The sequence below is a fragment of the Oncorhynchus keta genome, chromosome 19 (assembly GCF_023373465.1).
Source record: "Oncorhynchus keta strain PuntledgeMale-10-30-2019 chromosome 19, Oket_V2, whole genome shotgun sequence".
In the NCBI taxonomy this organism is placed as follows: domain Eukaryota; kingdom Metazoa; phylum Chordata; class Actinopteri; order Salmoniformes; family Salmonidae; genus Oncorhynchus; species Oncorhynchus keta.
Genome location: NC_068439.1, coordinates 6,288,327 through 6,311,877, shown reverse-complemented (window position 1 = coordinate 6,311,877; position 23,551 = coordinate 6,288,327). Strand labels below are relative to the sequence as shown.

The 23,551-nt window shown below is 41.8% G+C and overlaps 1 protein-coding gene across 1 annotated transcript in view; it reads left to right on the top strand.

Moving 5' to 3' along the window:
- LOC127909143 (regulating synaptic membrane exocytosis protein 3-like) overlaps nucleotides 1–23,551 on the top strand; it is a 163,316-nt gene that overhangs the window by 115,202 nt on the left and 24,563 nt on the right. The window contains exons 3-4 of the mRNA XM_052469139.1: nucleotides 12,430–12,571; nucleotides 21,540–21,652. Of these exons, the coding sequence (XP_052325099.1) occupies nucleotides 12,430–12,571; nucleotides 21,540–21,652 (255 nt within the window). The remainder of the gene's footprint in view (nucleotides 1–12,429; nucleotides 12,572–21,539; nucleotides 21,653–23,551) is intronic.

Here is a 23,551-nt window from a genome sequence, read left to right as displayed (position 1 = left end):
CCCTCCCTCCTCTCTCTATACAGCTGGTCCCCTGCTGTCTCCTCTCCTCTCCTGCCCTCCCTCCTCTCTCTATACAGCTCGTCCCCTGCTGTCTCCTCTCCTCTCCTGCCCTCCCTCCTCTCTCTATACAGCTAATCAGGTCCTTCTGTCTCCTCTCCTCTCCTTCCCTCCCTCCTCTCTCTATACAGCTGGTCCCCTGCTGTCTCCTCTCCTCTCCTCTCCTGCCCTCCCTCCTCTCTCTATACAGCTGGTCTCCTGCTGTCTCCTCTCCTCTCCTGCCCTCCCTCCTCTCTCTATACAGCTGGTCCCCTGCTGTCTCCTCTCCTCCCCTGCCCTCCCTCCTCTCGCTATACAGCTGGTCTCCTGCTGTCTCCTCTCCTCTCCTGCCCTCCCTCCTCTCTCTATACAGCTGGTCCCCTGCTGTCTCCTCTCCTCTCCTGCCCTCCCTCCTCTCTCTATACAGCTGATAATGTCCTGCTGTCTCCTCTCCTCTCCTGCCCTCCCTCCTCTCTCTATACAGCTGGTCTCCTGCTGTCTCCTCTCCTCTCCTGCCCTCCCTCCTCTCTCTATACAGCTGGTCCCCTGCTGTCTCCTCTCCTCTCCTGCCCTCCCTCCTCTCTCTATACAGCTGATCATGTCCTGCTGTCTCCTCTCCTCTCCTGCCCTCCCTCCTCTCTCTATACAGCTGGTCTCCTGCTGTCTCCTCTCCTCTCCTGCCCTCCCTCCTCTCTCTATACAGCTGGTCTCCTGCTGTCTCCTCTCCTCTCCTGCCCTCCCTCCACTCTCTAAACAGCTGGTCTCCTGCTGTCTCCTCTCCTCTCCTGCCCTCCCTCCTCTCTCTATACAGCTGGTCCCCTGCTGTCTCCTCTCCTCTCCTGCCCTCCCTCCTCTCTCTATACAGCTGGTCCCCTGCTGTCTCCTCTCCTCTCCTGCCCTCCCTCCTCTCTCTATACAGCTGGTCTCCTGCTGTCTCCTCTCCTCTCCTGCCCTCCCTCCTCTCTCTATACAGCTGGTCTCCTGCTGTCTCCTCTCCTCTCCTGCCCTCCCTCCTCTCTCTATACAGCTGGTCCCCTGCTGTCTCCTCTCCTCTCCTGCCCTCCCTCCTCTCTCTATACAGCTGGTCCCCTGCTGTCTCCTCTCCTCTCCTGCCCTCCCTCCTCTCGCTATACAGCTGATAATGTCCTGCTGTCTCCTCTTCTCTCCTGCCCTCCCTCCTCTCTCTATACAGCTGGTCCCCTGCTGTCCCTCTGCCCTCCCTCCTCTCTCTATACAGCTGGTCCCTGCTGTCTCCTCTCCTCTCCTGCCCTCCCTCCTCTCTCTATACAGCTGGTCCCCTGCTGTCTCCTCTCCTCTCCTGCCCTCCCTCCTCTCTCTATACAGCTGGTCTCCTGCTGTCTCCTCTCCTCTCCTGCCCTCCCTCCTCTCTCTAAACAGCTGGTCTCCTGCTGTCTCCTCTCCTTTCCTGCCCTCCCTCCTTTCCATCTGTCTTTCTCTCGATTGATCGTTAACTTTACTCTCTTATTTTTCCTTTCTTCTTTCTTTTTCTTCTCCAAACCGTCTCTCTCTCTCTGTCTCTCTCTCTGTCTCTCTCTGTGTATCTCTCTCTCTCTCTCTCTCTCTCTCTCTCTCTCTCTCTCTCTGTCTCTCTCTGTGTATCTCTCTCTCTGTCTCTCTGTCTCTGTCTCTCTCTGTCTCTCTCTCTCTGTCTCTCTCTCTCTGTCTCTCTCTCTCTGTCTCTCTCTTTCTCTCTCTCTGTCTTTCTGTCTGTCTCTGTCTCTGTTTCTGTCTGTCTCTGTTTCTGTCTTTCTGTCTCCTCCCCCCTCTCTCTCGTCATTGGATGTTGTTAACGGCTGGTATCTGCTCATCACCATGGTGATGATGATGATGGCTTGGGTGTGATACTTACACCATCTATAATGATGCAACACTGATATAACAGACCTGGGACCTGTAGAATCACCAGTGGAACTGTTTGGGTCTATAGTGATGTAACACTGATATAACAGACCTGGGACCTGTAGAATCACCAGTGGAACTGTTTGGGTCTATAGTGATGTAACACTGATATAACAGACCTGGGACCTGTAGAATCACCAGTGGAACTGTTTGGGTCTATAGTGATGTAACATTGATATAACAGACCTGGGACCTGTAGAAGTCTGTACCAGAAAACGGGGAAGTGGAGGTGGAAGGGGAAGTGGAGGTGGTGGTGGAAGGGGATGTGGAAGGGAAAGGGAAGTGGTGGTGGTAGTGGAAGGGGAAGTGGAAGGGGAAGTGGAATGGGAAAGGGAAGTGGAGGTGGTAGTGGAAGGGGAAGTGGAGGTGGAAGGGTAAGTGGAGGTGGAAGGGTAGTGGAAGGGGAGGTGGTCGTGGAAGTGGAAGGGAAGTGGAGGTGGTAGTGGAAGGGGAAGTGGAGGTGGTAGGGGAGGTGGAAGGGGAAGGGGAGGTGGTAGTGGTAGTGGAAGGGGAAGTGGAGGTGGTAGTGGTAGTGGAAGGGGAAGGGGAGGTGGTAGTGGTAGTGGAAGGGGAAGTGGAGGTGGTAGTGGTAGTGGAGGGGAGGTGGTAGTGGAAGGGGAAGTGGAAGGGGAAGTGGAAGGGAAGGGAGGTGGTAGTGGAAGGGGAAGTGGAGGTGGTAGTGGAAGGGGAGGTGGTAGTGGAAGGGGAAGGGGAGGTGGTAGTGGAAGTGGAAGGGGAAGGGGAAGTGGAGGTGGAAGGGGTGGAAGTGGAGGTGGTAGTGGAAGGGGAAGTGGAGGTGGTAGTGGAAGGGGAAGGGGAAGTGGAAGTGGAAGGGGAAGTGGAGGTGGTAGTGGAAGGGGAAGGGGAAGTGGAGGTGGTAGTGGAAGGGGAGGTGGTAGTGGAAGGGGAAGGGGAGGTGGTAGTGGAAGTGGAAGGGGAAGGGGAAGTGGAGGTGGAAGGGGAAGTGGAGGTGGTAGTGGAAGGGGAAGTGGAAGGGGAAGTGGAGGTGGTAGTGGAAGGGGAAGTGGAGGTGGTAGTGGAAGGGGAAGTGGAGGTGGTAGTGGAAGTGGAAGGGGGTGGTAGTGGAGGTGGTAGTGGAAGGGGAAGTGGAGGTGGTAGTGGAAGGGGAAGTGGAGGTGGTAGTGGAGGGGGAAGTGGAGGTGGTAGTGGAAGGGAAGGGGAAGTGGAGGTGGTAGTGGAAGGGGAAGTGGAAGTGGAGGTGGTAGTGGAAGGGGAAGGGGAAGGGGAGGTGGTAGTGGTAGTGGAAGGGGAAGGGGAAGTGGAGGTGGAAGTGGTAGTGGAAGTGGAAGGGGAAGTGGAGGTGGTAGTGGAAGGGGAAGTGGAGGTGGTAGTGGAAGGGGAAGGGGAAGTGGAGCTGGTAGTGGAAAGGGAAGTGGAGGTGGTAGTGGAAGGGGAAGGGGAAGTGGAAGGAGAAGTGGAGATGGTAGTGGAAAGGGAAGTGGAGGTGGTAGTGGAAGGGGAAGTGGAGATGGTAGTGGAAGGGGAAGTGGTAAAGGGGAAGTGGAGATGGTAGTGGAAGGGAAGTGGAGATGGTAGTGGAAAGGGAAGGGGAGGTGGTAGTGGAAGTGGAAGGGGACGTGGAGGTGGTAGTGGAAGGGGAAGTGGAGATGGTAGTGGAAAGGGAAGTGGAGGTGGTAGTGGAAGTGGAAGGGGGAGTGGAGGTGGAATGGGAAGGGGAAAAGGGAGGTGGAAGGGGAAGTGGAGGTGGAATGGGAAGGGGAAAGGGAAGTGGAGGTGGAATGGGAAGGGGAAGGGGAGGCGGAAGGGGAAGGGGAGGTGGTAGTGGAAGGGGAAGTGGAAGGGGAAGGGGAAGGGGAAGGGGATGTGGAAGGGGATGTGGAGGTGGTAGTGGAAGGGGAAGTGGAAGGGGAAGTGGAGGTGGAAGTGGAGGTGGTAGGGGAAGGGGAAGTGGAAGGGGAAGGGGAAGAACGTAAGGAACTTGTCTCCATTAGAGACCATCATTGGCTAAAGAAAATTGTGATAAATAAAAAAGTATACCAGTTTTATTTCAGGACCAACGAATTGACAGCTGTGCCATATAGATTGCAAAATAGTTGGGAAGAGATTTTCGATGTACTGATTCCATGGCACATGGTTTATGAATTGGCACGCAAAACAACGCTGGACTCAAAACGGTTTATCTTTAATTCTATGAGAATAAAAAGGTTCGGAACTTTAGTGAAACAGCAACGTTGAAAAATATATGGAAAATAGAAACTGGATGGTGTTCAGAGATAGATGGGAGGGCTTGAGTAGAGCTGAAGGAGTGGATGGGAGGGGTTGAGTGGAGCTGAAGGGTGGGACTGGATGGTGTTCAGAGATAGATGGGAGGGGTTGAGTGGAGCTGAAGGAGTGGATGGGAGGGGTTGAGTGGAGCTGAAGGAGTGGATGGTGTTCAGAGATAGATGGGAGGGGTTGAGTGGAGCTGAAGGAGTGGATGGGAGGGGTTGAGTGGAGCTGAAGGGTGGGACTGGATGGTGTTCAGAGATAGATGGGAGGGCTTGAGTGGCTGAGCTGATGGTGTTCAGGATAGATGGGAGGGCTGAGTGGAGCTGAAGGGTGGGACTGGATGGTGTTCAGAGATAGATGGGAGGGGTTGAGTGGAGCTGAAGGAGTAGATGGGAGGGGTTGAGTGGAGCTGAAGGAGTGGATGGTGTTCAGAGATAGATGGGAGGGGTTGAGTGGAGCTGAAGGAGTGGATGGTGTTCAGAGATAGATGGGAGGGGTTGAGTGGAGCTGAAGGAGTGGATGGTGTTTACAGAGATAGATGGGACGGGTTGAGGGGAGCTGAAGGGTGGGACTGGATGGTGTTCAGAGATTGATGGGAGGGGTTGAGTGGAGCTGAAGGAGTGGATGGTGTTCAGAGATAGATGGGAGGGTTGAGTGGAGCTGAAGGGTGGGTCTGGATGATGTTCAGAGATAGATGGGAGGGGTTGAGTGGAGCTGAAGGATCAGACTGAATGGTGTTCAGAGATAGATGGGAGGGGTTGAGGGGAGCTGAAGGACTGGATGTTGTTCAGAGATAGATGGGAGGGGTTGAGTGGAGCTGAAGGACTGGACAGAGCAATACTCAATCATGAGGCATCAAAGCCAAAGGAACTGAGTAACATTAAGAAATGCTATAGATGGAAGGAATGCAGTTTGGAAACCTACCAAAAACAATTAGGCAACAACAAATTCAATCCCTTTTAGACAATTTCCTGGGTAAAACGTTCCACTGTAATAGTGAAGGTGTAAACTTGGCAGTAGAAAATCTTAACAGTATATTTGACCTCTCAGCTTCCCTATCAAATCTAAAAATCTCAAATAGAAAACCGAAGAAAATTAACAATAATGACAAATGGTTTGATGAAGAATGCAAAAATCTAAGAAAGAAATTGAGAAACCTGTCCAACCAAAAACATAGAGACCCGGAAAACCTGAGTCTACGCCTTCACTATGGTGAATCACTAAAACAATACAGAAATACACTACGGAAAAAGAAGGAACAGCATGTCAGAAATCAGCTCAATGTAATTGAAGAATCCATAGACTCTAACCACTTCTGGGAAAATTGGAAAACACTAAACAAACAACAACACGAAGAATTATCTATCCAAAATGGAGATGTATGGGTAAACCACTTCTCCAATCTTTTTGGTTCTATAACAAAGAATAAAGAGCAAAAACATATACATGATCAAATACAGATCTTAGAATCAACTATTAAAGACTACCAGAACCCACTGGATTCTCCAATTACATTGAATGAGTTACAGGACAAAATAAAAACCCTTCAACCCAAAAAGGCCTGTGGTGTCGATGGTATCCTCAATGAAATGATCAAATATACAGACAACAAATTCCAATTGGCTATACTAAAACTCTTTAACATCATACTTAGCTCTGGCATCTTCCCCAATATTTGGAACCAAGGACTGATCACCCCAATCCACAAAAGTGGAGACAAATTTGACCCCAATAACTACCGTGGAATATGTGTCAACAGTAACCTTGGGAAAATCCTCTGCATTATTATTAACAGCAGACTCGTACATTTCCTCAATGAAAACAATGTACTGAGCAAATGTCAAATTGGCTTTTTACCAAATTACCATACAACAGACCACATATTCACCCTGCACACCCTAATTGACAACCAAACAAACCAAAACAAAGGCAAAGTCTTCTCATGCTTTGTTGATTTCAAAAAGCCTTCGACTCAATCTGGCATGAGGGTCTGCTATACAAACTGATGGAAAGTGGTGTTGGGGTAAAACATATGACATTATAAAATCCATGTACACAAACAACAAGTGTGCGGTTAAAATTGGCAAAAAACACACACATTTCTTCACACAGGGTCGTGGGGTTAGACAGGGATGCAGCTTAAGCCCCACCCTCTTCAACATATATATCAACGAATTGGCGCGGGCACTAGAAGAGTCTGCAGCACCCGGCCTCCCCTGCTAGAATCCGAAGTCAATTGTCTGCTGTTTGCTGATGATCTGGTGCTTCTGTCACCAACCAAGGAGGGCCTACAGCAGCACCTAGATCTTATGCACAGATTCTGTCAGACCTGGGCCCTGACAGTAAATCTCAGTAAGACCAAAATAATGGTGTTCCAAAAAGGTCCAGTCACCAGGACCACAAATTCAAATTCCATCTAGACACTGTTGCCCTAGAGCACACAAAAACTATACATACCTTGGCCTAAACATCAGCGCCACAGGTAACTTCCACAAAGCTGTGAACGATCTGAGAGACAAGGCAAGAAGGGCATTCTATGCCATCAAAAGAAACATAAATTTCAACATACCAATTAGGATTTGGCTAAAAATACTTGAATCAGTCATAGAGCCCATTGCCCTTTATGGTTGTGAGGTCTGGGGTCCGCTCACCAACCAAGACTTCACAAAATGGGACAAACACCAAATTGAGACTCTGCACGCAGAATTCTGCAAAAATATCCTCCGTGTACAACGTAAAACACCAAATAATGCATCCAGAGCAGAATTAGGCCGATACCCACTAATTATCAAAATCCAGAAAAGAGCCATTAAATTCTACAATCACCTAAAAGGAAGCGATTCACAAACCTTCCATAACAAAGCCATCACCTACAGAGAGATGAACCTGGAGAAGAGTCCCCTAAGCAAGCTGGTCCTGGGGCTCTGTTCACAAACACAAACACACCCTACAGAGCCCCAGGACAACAGCACAATTAGACCCAACCAAATCATGAGAAAACAAAAAGATAATTACTTAACACATTGGAAAGAATTAACAAAAAACAGAGCAAACTAGAATGCTATTTGGCCCTACACAGAGAGTACACAGCGGCAGAATACCTGACCACTGTGACTGACCCAAAATTAAGGAAAGCTTTGACTATGTACAGACTCAGTGAGCATAGCCTTGCTATTGAGAAAGGCCGCCGTAGGCAGACATGGCTCACAAGAGAAGACAGGCTATGTGCTCACTGCCCACAAAATGAGGTGGAAACTGAGCTGCACTTCCTAACCTCCTGCCCAATGTATGACCATATTAGAGAGACATATTTCCCCAGATCACACAGATCCACAAAGAATTCGAAAACAAATCCAATTTTGAAAAACTCCCATATCTACTGGGTGAAATTCCACAGTGTGCCATCACAGCAGCAAGATTTGTGACCTGTTGCCACGAGAAAAGGGCAACCAGTGAAGAACAAACACCATTGTAAATACAACCCATATTTATGCTTATTTATTTTATCTTGTGTCCTTTAACTATTTGTACATTGTATATATATATATATATATATATATATATATATATATATAATATGACATTTGTAATGTCTTAACTGTTTTGAAACTTCGGTATGTGTAATGTTTACTGTTCATTTTTGTTGTTTTTCACCTTATATATTCACTTTGTATGTTGTCTACCTCACTTGCTTTGGCAATGTTAACACATGTTTCCCATGCCAATAAAGCCCTTGAATTGAATTGAAATAGATGGGAGGGGTTGAGGGGAGCTGAAAGGTGGGGCTGGATGGTGTTTAGAGATAGATGGGAGGGGTTGAGGGGAGCTGAAGGACTGGATGGTGTTCAGAGATAAGATGGGAGGGGTTGAGGGAGCTGAAGGATCAGACTGGATGGTGTTCAGAGATAGATGGGAGGGGTTGAGGGGAGCTGAAGGATCAGACTGGATGGTGTTCAGAGATAGATGGGAGGGGTTGAGTGGAGCTGAAGGACTGGATGGTGTTCAGAGATAGATGGGAGGGGTTGAGGGGAGCTGAAGGATCAGACTGGATGGTGTTCAGAGATAGATGGGAGGGGTTGAGTGGAGCTGAAGGACTGGATGGTGTTCAGAGATAGATGGGAGGGGTTGAGTGGAGCTGAAGGACTGGATGGTGTTCAGAGATAGATGGGAGGGGTTGAGTGGAGCTGAAGGACTGGATGGTGTTCAGAGATAAGATGGGAGGGGTTGAGTGGAGCTGAAGGATCAGACTGGATGGTGGTCAGAGATAGATGGGAGGGGTTGAGTGGAGCTGAAGGACTGGATGGTGTTCAGAGATAAGATGGGAGGGGTTGAGTGGAGCTGAAGGACTGGATGGTGTTCAGAGATAAGATGGGAGGGGTTGAGTGGAGCTGAAGGACTGGATGGTCTTCAGAGATAGATGGGAGGGGTTGAATGGAGCTGAAGGCTGGGATGGTGTTCAGAGATAGATGGGAGGGGTTGAGTGGAGCTGAAGGGTGGGACTGGATGGTGTTCAGAGATAGATGGGATGGGTTGAGTGGAGCTGAAGGGTGGGACTGGATGGTGTTCAGAGATAAATGGGATGGGTTGAGTGGAGCTGAAGGATCAGACTGGATGGTGTTCAGAGATAGATGGGATGGGTTGAGTGGAGCTGAAGGGTGGGACTGGATGGTGTTCAGAGATAGATGGGAGTGGTTGAGTGGAGCTGAAGGATCGGACTGGATGGTGATCAGAGATAGATGGGAGGGGTTGAGGGGAGCTGAAGGGTGGGACTGGATGGTGGTCAGAGATAGATGGGAGGGGTTGAGTGGAGCTGAAGGATGGGACTGGATGGTGGTCAGAGATAGATGGGAGGGGTTGAGTGGAGCTGAAGGATCGGACTGGATGGTGGTCAGAGATAGATGGAAGGGGTTGAGGGGAGCTGAAGGACTGGATGGTGGTCAGAGATAGATGGGAGGGGTTGAGGGGAGATGAAGGGTCGGACTGGATGGTGGTCAGAGATAGATGGGAGGGGTTGAGTGAAGCTGAAGGATCAGACTGGATGGTGTTCAGAGATAGATGGGAGGGGTTGAGGGGAGCTGAAGGATCGGACTGGATGGTGGTCAGAGATAGATGGGAGGGGTTGAGTGGAGCTGAAGGGTGGGACTGGATGGTGTTCAGAGATAGATGGGAGGGGTTGAGTGGACATGTATATAGTTTGTATAAACTGGAAGTAGAAGCCTAAGTGTTGTTGTCCATTAGTTTACTGCAATTAGGGAAGGGATGGTAGGGTTAGGGAAAATAATAAAGAAAAATATATGTACAAAAAAAAATATATATATATATATATATATATTTAGCTCCCCATACTCTAAATCACCAGGGTTCACTGTCTCCCCCCTAGCTCCCCATACTCTAAATCACCAGGGTCCACTGTCTCCCCCTAGCTCCCCATACTCTAAATCACCAGGGTTCACTGTCTCCCCCCTAGACCTCCCACATACTAACTCCATTAATATCCCCACATCGATCGCTGTGTTTGTCTGCGTGTGTGTTTTTGTGTGTGTGTGTTTGTGTGCATGTGAGGAGATTAGTGTATTTTTTTCAGCAGAGAGCTAGCCAGGGAGATACAGCAGAGAGCTAGCCGGGGAGATACAGCAGAGAGCTAGCCCGGGAGATACAGCAGAGAGCTAGCCGGGGAGATGCAGCAGAGAGCTAGCCCGGGAGATGCAGCAGAGAGCTAGCCGGGGAGATGCAGCAGAGAGCTAGCCCGGGAGATGCAGCAGAGAGCTAGCCGGGGAGATGCAGCAGAGAGCTAGCCCGGGAGATGCAGCAGAGAGCTAGCCCGGGAGATACAGCAGAGAGCTAGCCGGGGAGAGCCAGCAGAGAGCTAGCCCGGGGAGATACAGCAGAGAGCTAGCCCGGGGAGATACAGCAGAGAGCTAGCCCGGGGAGATACAGCAGAGAGCTAGCCGGGGAGAGCCAGCAGAGAGCTAACCGGGGAGATGCAGCAGAGAGCTAGCCCGGGGAGATGCAGCAGAGAGCTAGCCCGGGGAGATGCAGCAGAGAACTAGCCCGGGGAGATGCAGCAGAGAACTAGCCGGGGAGATGCAGCAGAGAGCTAGCCGGGGAGATGCAGCAGAGAGCTAGCCCGGGGAGATGCAGCAGAGAGCTAGCCCGGGGAGATGCAGCAGAGAACTAGCCCGGGAGATGCAGCAGAGAGCTAGCCCGGGAGATGCAGCAGAGACTAGCCGGGAGATACAGCAGAGAGATAGGAGGAGATACAGCAGAGAGCTGCCGGGAGATACAGCAGAGAGCTAGCCGGGAGATACTAGCAGAGAGCTAGCTTGGGAGATACAGCAGAGAGCCTGGTGGAACCGGGGAGATACAGCAGAGAGGACAGCTAGCCAGGGAGATACAGCAGAGAGCTAGCCAGGGAGATAAGCAGAGAGCTAGCCAGGGAGATACAGCAGAGAGCTAGCCGGGAGATACAGCAGAGAGCTAACCGGGGAGATGTTTCAGCAGAGAGCTAGCCGGGAGATACAGCAGAGAGCTTTGATACAGCAGAAAGCTAGCCGGGGAGATACAGCAGAGAGCTAGCCAGGAGATACAGAAATTGCCAGGGAGAAACAGAGGGCAGCCTGTGGAGATGCAGCAGAGAGCTAGCCGGGGAGATGCAGCAGAGAGCTAGCTAGATACAGCAGAAAGGCTCCAGGGAGATACAGCAGAGAGCTTTAGATACAGCAGAGAGCTGACCTGTGGAGATGCAGCAGAGAGCTAGCCGGGAGATGCAGCAGAGAGCTAGCCCGGGGAGATGCAGCAGAGAGCTAGCCGGGGAGATACAGCAGAGAGCTAGCCTGTGGAGATACAGCAGAGAGCTAGCCGGGAGATACAGCAGAGAGCTAGCCGGGAGATACAGCAGAGAGCTAGCCGGGGAGATACAGCAGAGAGCTAGCCGGGGAGATACAGCAGAGAGCTAGCCGGGAGATACAGCAGATACTGTAAGATACAGCAGAGAGCGAGCCGGGGAGATACAGCAGAGATCTAGCATAGATGCAGCAGAGAGCTAGCCCCAGATGCAGCATATCTAGCCGGGGAGATGCATCAGAGAGCTAGCCATCCAGATGCAGCAGAGAGCTATCCTGTGGAGATACAGCAGAGAGCTAGCCCGGGAGATGCAGCAGAGAGCTAGCCATCCAGATGCATCAGAGAGCAGCCCGGGGAGATGCAGCAGAGAGCTAGCCCGGGAGATGCAGCAGAGAGCTAGCCTGTGGACATACAGCAGAGAGCTAGCCCAGATGCAGCAGAGAGCTATATCCGGGGAGATGCAGCAGAGAGCTAGCCGGGAGATGCAGCAGAGAGCTAGCCTGTGGAGATACAGCAGAGAGCTAGCCGGGAGATGCAGCAGAGAGCTAGCCATTATATTAGATGCAGCAGAGAGCTAGCCCGGGAGATGCAGCAGAGAGCTAGCATCTGTGGAGATACAGCAGAGAGCTAGCCCGGGAGATGCAGCAGAGAGCTAGCCCGGGAGATGCAGCAGAGAGCTAGCATTAGAGCCAGCAGAGAGCTAACCGGGGAGATGCAGCAGAGAACTAGCCCGGGAGATGCAGCAGAGAGCTAGCCGGGGAGAGGCAGCATAAACCGTCCTACTTTGTTCCCTTCTTCATACAGACACCCTTTCCATTGCTGATTTACTATGGTGTGAGATAGAGGGAGAGGGTGGAGAGAGAGATGGAGTAAAGAGAGAGATTTGGTGAGAAAGAGAATGAGAGAGTGTGAGAAACTAGTGTGAATGCTTGAGATTAGAGGACAGGCCTCTGGTGGAACTGATGGGAAACTAGTGTGAATGTTTTAGTGTAGAGGACAGGCCTGTTATATGTGCTATATTTCTATGGTTCCTGTTCTTAATTTTAGATTTAGCATTTTTTACTTTAAGTTTTGTACACCACCCTCAAACAGCTAAAAATACAATATTTTTTACAGCGTTTTAGATGTTTCAAGGATTATCTACATTCTCTATGCTTTGTTTTGTCACATAAACAGAAATATGAGGTAAACTATTCGTATTTTAGCAAACATGAAATGGCGGAGCGATTTCTGCATGGGGCACCTTGAAATCTTGACTCATTGTTGTCAGATACACTACTTCGATGGTAGATACAAGAAGTCTTCTGAAAGGTCTTGAGCGGTCCTTTAAACCCCTAAACTTTAACCTCTAACCCCTGACCTCTGACATCTTATCTCCAGAAGAACGAGCGAAGAAGTTACGCAGTACGATCAGACGGAGCACGGAGACGGGCATCGCTGTGGAGATGAGAAACCGAGTCACGCGACAGGGTAGCAAGGAGTCCACCGACGGTAGCACCAACTCCAACAGCTCAGACGGAACGTACGTTACTAATACTGTAATTATATCACCATCCATCTATCATTATATTACCATCCATCTATCATTATATCACCATCCATCATTATATCACCATCCATCATTATATTACCATCCATCATTATATTACCATCCATCTATCATTATATCACCATCCATCTATCATTATATTACCATCCATCTATCATTATATTACCATCCATCCATCATTATATTATCATCCATCCATCATTATATCACCATCCATCATTATATTACCATCCATCTATCATTATATCACCATCCATCTATCATTATATTACCATCCATCCATCTATCATTATATTACCATCCATCCATCATTATATTACCATCCATCATTATATTACCATCCATCATTATATTACCATCCATCATTATATTACCATCCATCTATCATTATATTATCATCCATCTATCATTATATCACCATCCATCTATCATTATATTACCATCCATCTATCATTATATTACCATCCATCCATCATTATATTATCATCCATCCATCATTATATCACCATCCATCATTATATTACCATCCATCATTATATCACCATCCATCATTATATTACCATCCATCATTATATTACCATCCATCATTATATCACCATCCATCATTATATTACCATCCATCTATCATTATATCACCATCCATCTATCATTATATTACCATCCATCTATCATTATATCACCATCCATCATTATATTACCATCCATCTATCATTATATTACCATCCATCTATCATTATATCACCATCCATCATTATATTACCATCCATCTATCATTATATCACCATCCATCTATCATTATATTACCATCCATCTATCATTATATTACCATCCATCTATCATTATATTACCATCCATCTATCATTATATTACCATCCATCTATCATTATATTACCATCCATCATTATATCACCATCCATCATTATATCACCATCCATCATTATATTACCATCCATCATTATTATATCACCATCCATCATTATATTACCATCCATCTATCATTATATTACCATCCATCTATCATTATATTACCATCCATCTATCATTATATTACCATCCATCTATCATTATATTACCATCCATCATTATATCACCATCCATCATTATATCACCATCCATCATTATATTACCATCCATCTATCATTATATCACCATCCATCATTATATCACCATCCATCATTATATCACCATCCATCATTATATTACCATCCATCATTATATTACCATCCATCATTATATCACCATCCATCATTATATCACCATCCATCATTATATCACCATCTATCATTATATCACCATCTATCATTATATTACCATCCATCTATCATTATATTACCATCCATCTATCATTATATCACCATCCATCTATCATTATATCACCATCCATCTATCATTATATTACCATCCATCATTTATATTACCATCCATCATTATATCACCATCCATCTATCATTATATTACCATCCATCATTATATCACCATCCATCATTATATTACCATCCATCTATCATTATATTACCATCCATCATCATTATATCACCATCCATCATTTATATCACCATCCATCTATCATTATATTACCATCCATCATTATATCACCATCCATCATTATATTACCATCCATCTATCATTATATTACCATCCATCTATCATTATATCACCATCCATCTATCATTATATCACCATCCATCATTATATCACCATCCATCTATCATTATATTACCATCCATCCATCATTATATCACCATCCATCTATCATTATATCACCATCCATCATTATATCACCATCCATCTATCATTATATCACCATCCATCCATCATTATATCACCATCCATCTATCATTATATTACCATCCATCCATCCATCATTATATCACCATCCATCTATCATTATATTACCATCCATCCATCTATCATTATATTACCATCCATCTATCATTATATTACCATCCATCTATCATTATATTACCATCCATCTATCATTATATTACCATCCATCTATCATTATATTACCATCCATCTATCATTATATCACCATCCATCTATCATTATATTACCATCCATCTATCATTATATTATCATCCATCTATCATTATATTACCATCCATCTATCATTATATCACCATCCATCTATCATTATATTACCATCCATCTATCATTATATTACCATCCATCCATCATTATATTATCATCCATCCATCATTATATTACCATCCATCTATCATTATATTACCATCCATCCATCATTATATTATCATCCATCCATCATTATATTATCATCCATCTATCATATATTACCATCCATCTATCATTATATTACCATCCATCCATCCATCATTATATTACATCCATCTATCATTATATTACCATCCATCTATCATTATATTACCATCCATCTATCATTATATTACCATCCATCTATCATTATATTACCATCCATCTATCATTATATTACCATCCATCTATCATTATATTACCATCCATCTATCATTATATTACCATCCATCTATCATTATATTATCATCCATCTATCATTATATTACCATCCATCTATCATTATATTACCATCCATCATTATATTACCATCCATCTATCATTATATTACCATCCATCTATCATTATATTACCATCCATCTATCATTATATTACCATCCATCCATCATTATATTACCATCCATCATTATATTACCATCCATCCATCTATCATTATATTACCATCCATCTATCATTATATTACCATCCATCTATCATTATATTACCATCCATCTATCATTATATTACCATCCATCTATCATTATATTACCATCCATCCATCATTATATTACCATCCATCTATCATTATATCACCATCCATCATTATATTACCATCCATCTATCATTATATTACCATCCATCTATCATTATATTACCATCCATCCATCATTATATTACCATCCATCTATCATTATATTACCATCCATCCATCATTATATTACCATCCATCTATCATTATATTACCATCCACCCTTCCATCATTATATTACCATCCATCTATCATTATATTACCATCCATCATTATATTATCATCCATCTATCATTATATTACCATCCACCCTTCCATCATTATGTTTCCATCCATCTATCATTATATTACCATCCATCTATCATTATATTACCATCCATCTATCATTATATTACCATCCATCTATCATTATATCACCATCCATCTATCATTATATTACCATCCATCTATCATTATATTACCATCCATCTATCATTATATTACCATCCATCTATCATTATATTACCATCCATCTATCATTATATTACCATCCATCTATCATTATATTACCATCCATCTATCATTATATCACCATCCATCTATCATTATATCACCATCCATCTATCATTATATTACCATCCATCTATCATTATATTACCATCCATCATTATATCACCATCCATCATTATATCACCATCCATCATTATATCACCATCCATCATTATATCACCATCCATCTATCATTATATTACCATCCATCTATCATTATATTACCATCCATCTATCATTATATCACCATCCATCTATCATTATATTACCATCCATCCATCATTATATCACCATCCATCTATCATTATATCACCATCCATCATTATATCACCATCCATCCATCATTATATTACCATCCATCTATCATTATATTACCATCCATCTATCATTATATTACCATCCATCCATCTATCATTATATTACCATCCATCTATCATTATATTACCATCCATCTATCATTATATTACCATCCATCTATCATTATATTACCATCCATCTATCATTATATTACCATCCATCTATCATTATATTACCATCCATCTATCATTATATTACCATCCATCTATCATTATATTACCATCCATCTATCATTATATTATCATCCATCTATCATTATATTACCATCCATCTATCATTATATTACCATCCATCTATCATTATATTATCATCCATCTATCATTATATTACCATCCATCTATCATTATATCACCATCCATCTATCATTATATTACCATCCATCTATCATTATATTACCATCCATCCATCATTATATTATCATCCATCCATCATTATATTACCATCCATCTATCATTATATTACCATCCATCCATCATTATATTATCATCCATCCATCATTATATTATCATCCATCTATCATTATATTACCATCCATCTATCATTATATTACCATCCATCCATCCATCATTATATTATCATCCATCTATCATTATATTACCATCCATCTATCATTATATTACCATCCATCTATCATTATATTACCATCCATCTATCATTATATTACCATCCATCTATCATTGTATTACCATCCATCTATCATTATATCACCATCCATCTATCATTATATTATCATCCATCTATCATTATATTATCATCCATCTATCATTATATTACCATCCATCTATCATTATATTACCATCCATCATTATATTACCATCCATCTATCATTATATCACCATCCATCTATCATTATATTACCATCCATCTATCATTATATTACCATCCATCTATCATTATATTACCATCCATCTATCATTATATTACCATCCATCTATCATTATATTACCATCCATCTATCATTATATTACCATCCATCTATCATTATATTACCATCCATCTATCATTATATTATCATCCATCTATCATTATATTACCATCCATCTATCATTATATTACCATCCATCTATCATTATATTACCATCCATCCATCCATCATTATATTACCATCCATCTATCATTATATTACCATCCATCCATCCATCTATCATTATATTACCATCCATCTATCATTATATTACCATCCATCTATTATATTACCATCCATCTATCATTATATTACCATCCATCTATCATTATATTACCATCCATCTATCATTATATTACCATCCATCTATCATTATATTACCATCCATCTATCATTATATTACCATCCATCTATCATTATATTACCATCCATCTATCATTATATTACCATCCATCTATCATTATATTACCATCCATCTATCATTATATTACCATCCATCTATCATTATATTACCATCCATCTATCATTATATTACCATCCATCTATCATTATATTACCATCCATCCATCATTATATTACCATCCATCATTATATTACCATCCATCATTATATTACCATCCATCTATCATTATATCACCATCCATCTATCATTATATTACCACCCATCTATCATTATATTACCATCCATCCATCATTATATTACCATCCATCATTATATTACCATCCATCTATCATTATATTATCATCCATCTATCATTATATTACCATCCATCTATCATTATATTACCATCCATCTATCATTATATTACCATCCATCATTATATTACCATCCATCTATATCATTCCATCTATCATTATATCACCACCCATCTATCATTATATTACCATCCATCCATCATTATATTACCATCCATCATTATATTACCATCCATCCATCTATCATTATATTACCATCCATCTATCATTATATTACCATCCATCTATCATTATATTACCATCCATCCATCATTATATTACCATCCATCTATCATTATATTACCATCCATCATTATATTACCATCCATCATTATATTACCATCCATCCATCCATCATTATATTACCATCCATCATTATATTACCATCCATCCATCTATCATTATATTACCATCCATCTATCATTATATTACCATCCATCTATCATTATATTACCATCCATCTATCATTATATTACCATCCATCCATCATTATATTATCATCCATCTATCATTATATTACCATCCATCTATCATTATATCACCATCCATCTATTTATATTACCATCCATCATTATATTACCATCCATCTATCATTATATCACCATCCATCTATCATTATATCACCATCCATCCATCATTATATTACCATCCATCTATCATTATATTACCATCCATCTATCATTATATTATCATCCATCCATCATTATATTATCATCCATCATTATATTACCATCCATCATTATATTACCATCCATCATTATATTACCATCCATCATTATATTACCATCCATCTATCATTATATTACCATCCATCTATCATTATATTACCATCCATCATTATATTACCATCCATCATTATATTACCATCCATCATTATATTACCATCCATCATTATATTACCATCCATCATTATATTACCATCCATCTATCATTATATTACCATCCATCTATCATTATATTACCATCCATCATTATATTACCATCCATCATTATATTACCATCCATCTATCATTATATTACCATCCATCTATCATTATATTACCATCCATCATTATATTACCATCCATCTATCATTATATTACCATCCATCTATCATTATATTACCATCCATCATTATATTACCATCCATCATTATATTACCATCCATCATTATATTACCATCCATCATTATATTACCATCCATCTATCATTATATTACCATCCATCATTATATTACCATCCATCATTATATTACCATCCATCATTATATTACCATCCATCTATCATTATATTACCATCCATCATTATATTACCATCTATCATTATATTACCATCCATCCATCATTATATTACCATCCATCATTATATTACCATCCATCATTATATTACCATCCATCTATCATTATATTACCATCCATCATTATATTACCATCTATCATTATATCACCATCCATCTATCATTATATCACCATCCATCATTATATTACCATCCATCCATCATTATATTACCATCCATCCATCATTATATTACCATCCATCTATCATTATATTACCATCCATCATTATATTACCATCCATCCATCATTATATTACCATCCATCATTATATTACCATCCATCTATCATTATATTACCATCCATCATTATATTACCATCTATCATTATATTACCATCCATCCATCTATCATTATATTACCATCCATCATTATATTACCATCCATCTATCATTATATCACCATCCATCTATCATTATATTACCATCCATCTATCATTATATCACCATCCATCCATCATTATATTACCATCCATCTATCATTATATTACCATCCATCCATCATTATATTACCATCCATCTATCATTATATTACCATCCATCTATCATTATATTACCATCCATCTATCATTATATTACCATCCATCTATCATTATATTACCATCCATCTATCATTATATTACCATCCATCTATCATTATATTACCATCCATCTATCATTATATTACCATCCATCATTATATCACCATCCATCATTATATTACCATCCATCCATCATTATATCACCATCCATCTATCATTATATCACAATCCATCTATCATTATATTACCATCCATCTATCATTATATTACCATCCATCATTATATTACCATCCATCTATCATTATATTACCATCCATCATTATATTACCATCCATCTATCATTATATTACCATCCATCTATCATTATATCACAATCCATCTATCATTATATTACCATCCATCCATCATTATATTACCATCCATCTATCATTATATTACCATCCATCCATCATTATATTACCATCCATCTATCATTATATTACCATCCATCTATCATTATATTACCATCCATCCATCATTATATTACCATCCATCTATCATTATATTACCATCCATCTATCATTATATTACCATCCATCTATCATTATATTACCATCCATCTATCATTATATTACCATCCATCATTATATTACCATCCATCATTATATTACCATCCATCATTATATTACCATCCATCATTATATTACCATCCATCTATCATTATATTACCATCCATCTATCATTATATTACCATCCATCTATCATTATATTACCATCCATCTATCATTATATTACCATCCATCCATCTATCATTATATTACCATCCATCCATCTATCATTATATTACCATCCATCCATCTATCATTATATTACCATCCATCCATCTATCATTATATTACCATCCATCCATCTATCATTATATTACCATCCATCTATCATTATATCACCATCCATCTATCATTATATTACCATCCATCTATCATTATATTACCATCCATCTATCATTATATTACCATCCATCTATCATTATATTACCATCCATCCATCTATCATTATATTACCATCCATCTATCATTATATTACCATCCATCTATCATTATATTACCATCCATCTATCATTATATTACCATCCATCTATCATTATATTACCATCCATCTATCATTATATTACCATCCATCTATCATTATATTACCATCCATCCATCATTATATTACCATCCATCTATCATTATATTACCATCCATCTATCATTATATTACCATCCATCTATCATTATATTACCATCCATCTATCATTATATTACCATCCATCCATCATTATATTACCATCCATCATTATATTATCATCCATCATTATATTACCATCCATCTATCATTATATTACCATCCATCCATCATTATATTACCATCCATCATTATATTATCATCCATCATTATATTATCATCCATCTATCATTATATTACCATCCACCCTTCCATCATTATGTTTCCATCCATCTGTCCATCCAGCACCAACTCTGACAGCTTTGACAGAATGCACGTTATAAATACTACCTTAGTTCTAGACAATACTAAATAATACTACATATGCCCGGTTTCCACCCACGGCAGCATCAACTCCAACGACGCAGACATAACTTATGTTACTCATATATTACTAGTTCTGTAAACTGTTGTACGAGAGCGTTGTTCTGCCTGTACTCAACGGCCCAGCTCTCCATCACTGGACCTATGGTTCAGGCCATGTTGTAGCCCTCACTGTCTCCTGCTACATGTCATTAATGAAACCCCCATCTAACCATCACTCGTTCATTCTCTCCCTCTCTAGGTTTATCTTCCCCCCTACTCGTATGGGTCCAGAGAGCCAGTTTAGTGACTTCCTGGATGGACTAGGCCCCGCCCAGATCGTAGGCCGACAGACACTAGCCACTCCCTCCATGGGTAAATCAGATCAATGGAGTCTCTGTCTGAAAACAGCTTCTGTGATGTGATAGTATAATACATGCAATTATGTCTTTACTCTAGCTTTACTCTAGTTTTACTCTAGCCTTACTCTAGCTTTCGGAAAAGTATTCAGACCCCTTGACTTTTCCCACATTTTCATTCATTTTATTCTAAAAAATAATTCCCTCATCAATCTACTCACAATACCCCAAAATGACAAAGCAAAAACAGTTTTTTTGTTATTTTTGCTAATTTATTATAAATAAAAAAACTGATATCATATTTACATAAGTATTCAGACACTTTACTCAGTACTTTGTTGAAGCATCTTTGGCAGCGATTACTAGCTCGAGACTTCTTTGGTATGACGCTACAAGCTTGGCACACCTGTATTTGGGGAGTTTCTCCCATTCCTCTCTGCAGATCCTCTCGAGCTCTGTCAGGTTGGACGGGGAGCGTCGCTGCACAGCTATTTTCAGATCTCTCCAGACATGTTCAATCGGGTTCAAGTCCAGGCTTTGGCTGGGCCACAAGGACATTCAGAGACTTGTCCTGCGTTGTCTTGGCTGTGTGCTTAGGGTCGTTGTCCTGTTGGAAGGTGAAATTTCACCCCAGTCTGAGGTGCTGAGCACTCTGGAGCAGGTTTTCATCAAGGATCTCTGTACTTTGCTCCGTTCATCTTTCCCACCATCCGGACTAGTCTCCCAGTACCTGCCGCTGAAAAACATCCCCACAGCATGCCACCACCAGGCTTCACCGTAGGGATGGTGCCAGGTTTCCTCCAGACTTGACTCTTGGCATTCAGGCCATTGAGTACAATTTTTGTTTGATCAGACCAGAGAATCTTGTTTCTCATGGACTGAGAGTCCTTTAGGTGCCTTTTGGCAAACTCCAAGCCGGCTGTCATGTGACTTTTATTAAAGAGTGGCTTCCGTCTGGCCACTCTACCACAAAGTCCTGATTGGTGGACAACCATCTGCAGAGATGGTTGTCATTCTGGAAGATTCTCCCATCACCACAGAGGAACTCTCCCTGACCGACGCCCTTCTTCCCCGTTTGCTCAGTTTGGCCGGGCGGCCAGCTCTAGAATGAGCCTTGGTGGTTCCAAACTTCTTCCATTTGAGAATGATGGAGACCCCTGTGTTCTTGGGGACCTTCAATGCTGCAAAAATGTTTTGGTACCCTTCCCCAGATCCAAATCATGTCCAAACAATTGTTTTTACCACAGGTGGACTCCAGTCGAGTTGTAGAAACATCTCAATTTCAAGTCTCATTGTGTTAGCAGTTGATGTTACTCTTCAATAACACAGACCCAAAGCAAATCAGGGGGAGAAAAATATATATATATTCAAAGAGAACAAATCATAGATGTTATACTGAGAGGTAGATGTTTATTCTCCCCTGTCCTCAGTGATTCTCTCCACAGAACAAAGGGAGAGCATGTAGTTTTATAACCCAACCCTAGCCTATGGTTGACCATTTTGAATTCCTTGCAATAAAACTGGGCCAATGGCCAAATACCAAGTATCCTGTTTCAGGCTCAATGCCTAAACACATTCCGTCCATGTCTCTGACCCATTGATCGTTAATTCCCTCTCAACCTCTCGTCCTCTGCTTCGTGTATTATTTTAACATATTCGTACAATAGCGAAGGGTTTTGAATACTTACGAAAAAAGGTATTTTGTGTAAAAAAATAAATAAATGTTTTTCGTGTTGTCATTATGGGGTATTGTGTTCACTAATTCAACAAATGTTATCCATTTTAGAATAAGGCTGTAACATAACAAAATGTGGAACAAGTCAAGGGCTCTGAAAACTTTCCCGAATGCACTGTCTAGCTCCTCCCCCTTCAGTGTTTGCTGATCTAAATATACCAGATGGTGTTTGAATAGAAT